This window comes from Mus caroli, chromosome 5 (genome assembly GCF_900094665.2).
Source record: "Mus caroli chromosome 5, CAROLI_EIJ_v1.1, whole genome shotgun sequence".
Lineage (NCBI taxonomy): Eukaryota > Metazoa > Chordata > Mammalia > Rodentia > Muridae > Mus > Mus caroli.
This window is the reverse complement of record NC_034574.1, coordinates 143,165,604-143,167,594: the sequence shown is the minus strand read 5'-3', so window position 1 is coordinate 143,167,594 and position 1,991 is coordinate 143,165,604. Positions and strand designations below refer to the sequence as shown.

The window sequence follows — 1,991 nt, the reverse complement described above, 5'->3', positions numbered from 1 at the left end:
CAATAGGACCTAGCCTCTTCTCTTAAAAGAAACCAGGGCAGCAGAGGAGGTGGGGTAGTTCCACACAGACATGACCCAGAAGTGATCAGGATTATGGTAGGGCAACTTTTACCTGCCCATCACTCCCCCTCAGGATCTCCTTCCCCAGGGACATCCACCACATACACAAACCTCCTTGCCCCCTCTTGGTTATCACACTACATCACAGAGACGTGCATCTCTATGCCACCAGGCTGCATGCTCTTTGAAAACATGAGCATAGTCCTAGTTCCGTTTGAGTCCCTGGAGTTTACCAGGAGCCTGACATACGCATGAAATATGAACAGCATAAGGGAGCGAAACAGCGATTCAGCACTGCCAGAGCTCCGTATGCCCCGGGGAGATCTGCGTTCCTCTGGAAAACATGGTGCCTGACTGCATTAGTTTTCTGGGCCTGCAGCTGGTGCACAGAGGCTGCCTTCAAACACACATTTATTCTCTCATAGCTCTGGAGAGCAGAAGTGTGGAAGCAAGATGAGGGCAGAACTGTGCTCCTGTGCTGTCTAGGGGCATCCTGCTGCCTCTTCCACCCTCTGGGAGCTACCTGGCTTACTTCCTCCTCCCCCTTCTTCCCCCCACTCTCCCTCCTCTTCTTCCACCCTCTTCTCCCTCCTCCCCCGCCCTTATCCCCATATGTCTCTTATAAGGACACCAGAAAAATACACAGTAAGCTATCTCAAGATTAGGAACATACTTTCACTGGCAGCCCAGGAAGGAGGCAGGGGGAGGGGTTGAGGACAACATAGTCACCATCAGGGTTTAGGGGACAACGAAGTCACCATTCCCTTTGATCTGCCTACTGAACTGATCACAGAGGCACTGACCTAGTAGCCACACTTAGCCTCTCCTGAGTCCAGGGGTTGAGAAAAGGCCACTCCCCTCTTGATCTCTAGCTTCTACAACCCGTGGATGAATATCTGGAAGCCCCAGTTTCCTTGTGGGTAAGATGGCTGCGGACAGTGTCTATTCCCAGGGGATTGTTAGGAATTGATAAGAAACTCCATCTGTCTGAAAGCAGGCCTCCCTGTTTCCAGCAGCCTCCCTGATTCCCCCTGCCCCCCCCCAACCGTCCTCAGCCTACCCCAGGCGGATGCCCTAAGTGGTGGGTGGCCTGTTGGAGGAGCTGTTTGGGGGCCACTCGCCGCGGCCACCTGCTCTGGGTTCTCTCCATCCAGTGAGACATTGACATTCCAGAAAGAACACAGAGAATCTGATTTGTTCTCTGAAATTTCAGCTCTAATTGCTTCAGGATGAGCCCACGTGGGCTGAGATCATCTCTCATCTTGCTCTTTTCTACGCCTCAGGGGTCAAGCCTTAAGCTCAGCCAGACCTTTCCATGACACAGGAAAGAACTGGCCAAGCAAGAAGGTCAAGGTCCTTAGCACTCGGGCAAGAAACCGCTCCAGGGTGAGAGTTTCTTCCTTTCTGGTAGTGCTGCTTCTGTCTCCTGGCTGCAGAAACCAACCGGGAACAAGTCAGAGCCAGGAACAGACAGATCTGGCTTCTCCCCGAGAGCAGACACAAAGGCGAGCTCGTGGCACCGGAGGGCCTGGTAAATGCTGGGCCATCTGAGCTCAGGCATCTTCCAGCGAGGCTTTCTTCGAGCTGACAGTAGTCTGTGAGGGGTGGAGGGCGGGGAGGGGCGGGGGAGGGACACAAGTGTAAGGATTCTTCTGGTATCTGAAGGCTGGTAGCTACAAGATCTCCCCCCACCCCCATGCTGAGCACCCCAGCATGCCTTCTGAATTCATATGTCTGTGTTATCCCTATCCCTGAACTCTCTCTCACCAATTCTGGTCATTTCTAGGTACCTTGGAAAGCCAACTGCTCCACCTGTTAACAATTCATTTCATCTCCCAATTTCTCCCGCAACCCAACACCACTTCAGTCACACTGAACCACNCAAAGCCAGGGGAGGCAAGCCAGTAAAGAACATCCCTCCATGGCCTCTG

At 53.2% G+C, this 1,991-nt stretch overlaps 1 protein-coding gene across 1 annotated transcript in view; it reads right to left on the bottom strand.

Annotated features, from left to right (window-relative positions):
* Window positions 1–1,417: 1,417 nt before the first annotated feature.
* Window positions 1,418–1,991, bottom strand: part of LOC110295000 (WD repeat-containing protein 49-like) — an 83,691-nt gene continuing 83,117 nt past the window's right edge. Inside the window, exon 22 of the mRNA XM_021163437.1 lies at window positions 1,418–1,655. Within this exon, the coding sequence (XP_021019096.1) occupies window positions 1,418–1,655 (238 nt within the window). The remainder of the gene's footprint in view (window positions 1,656–1,991) is intronic.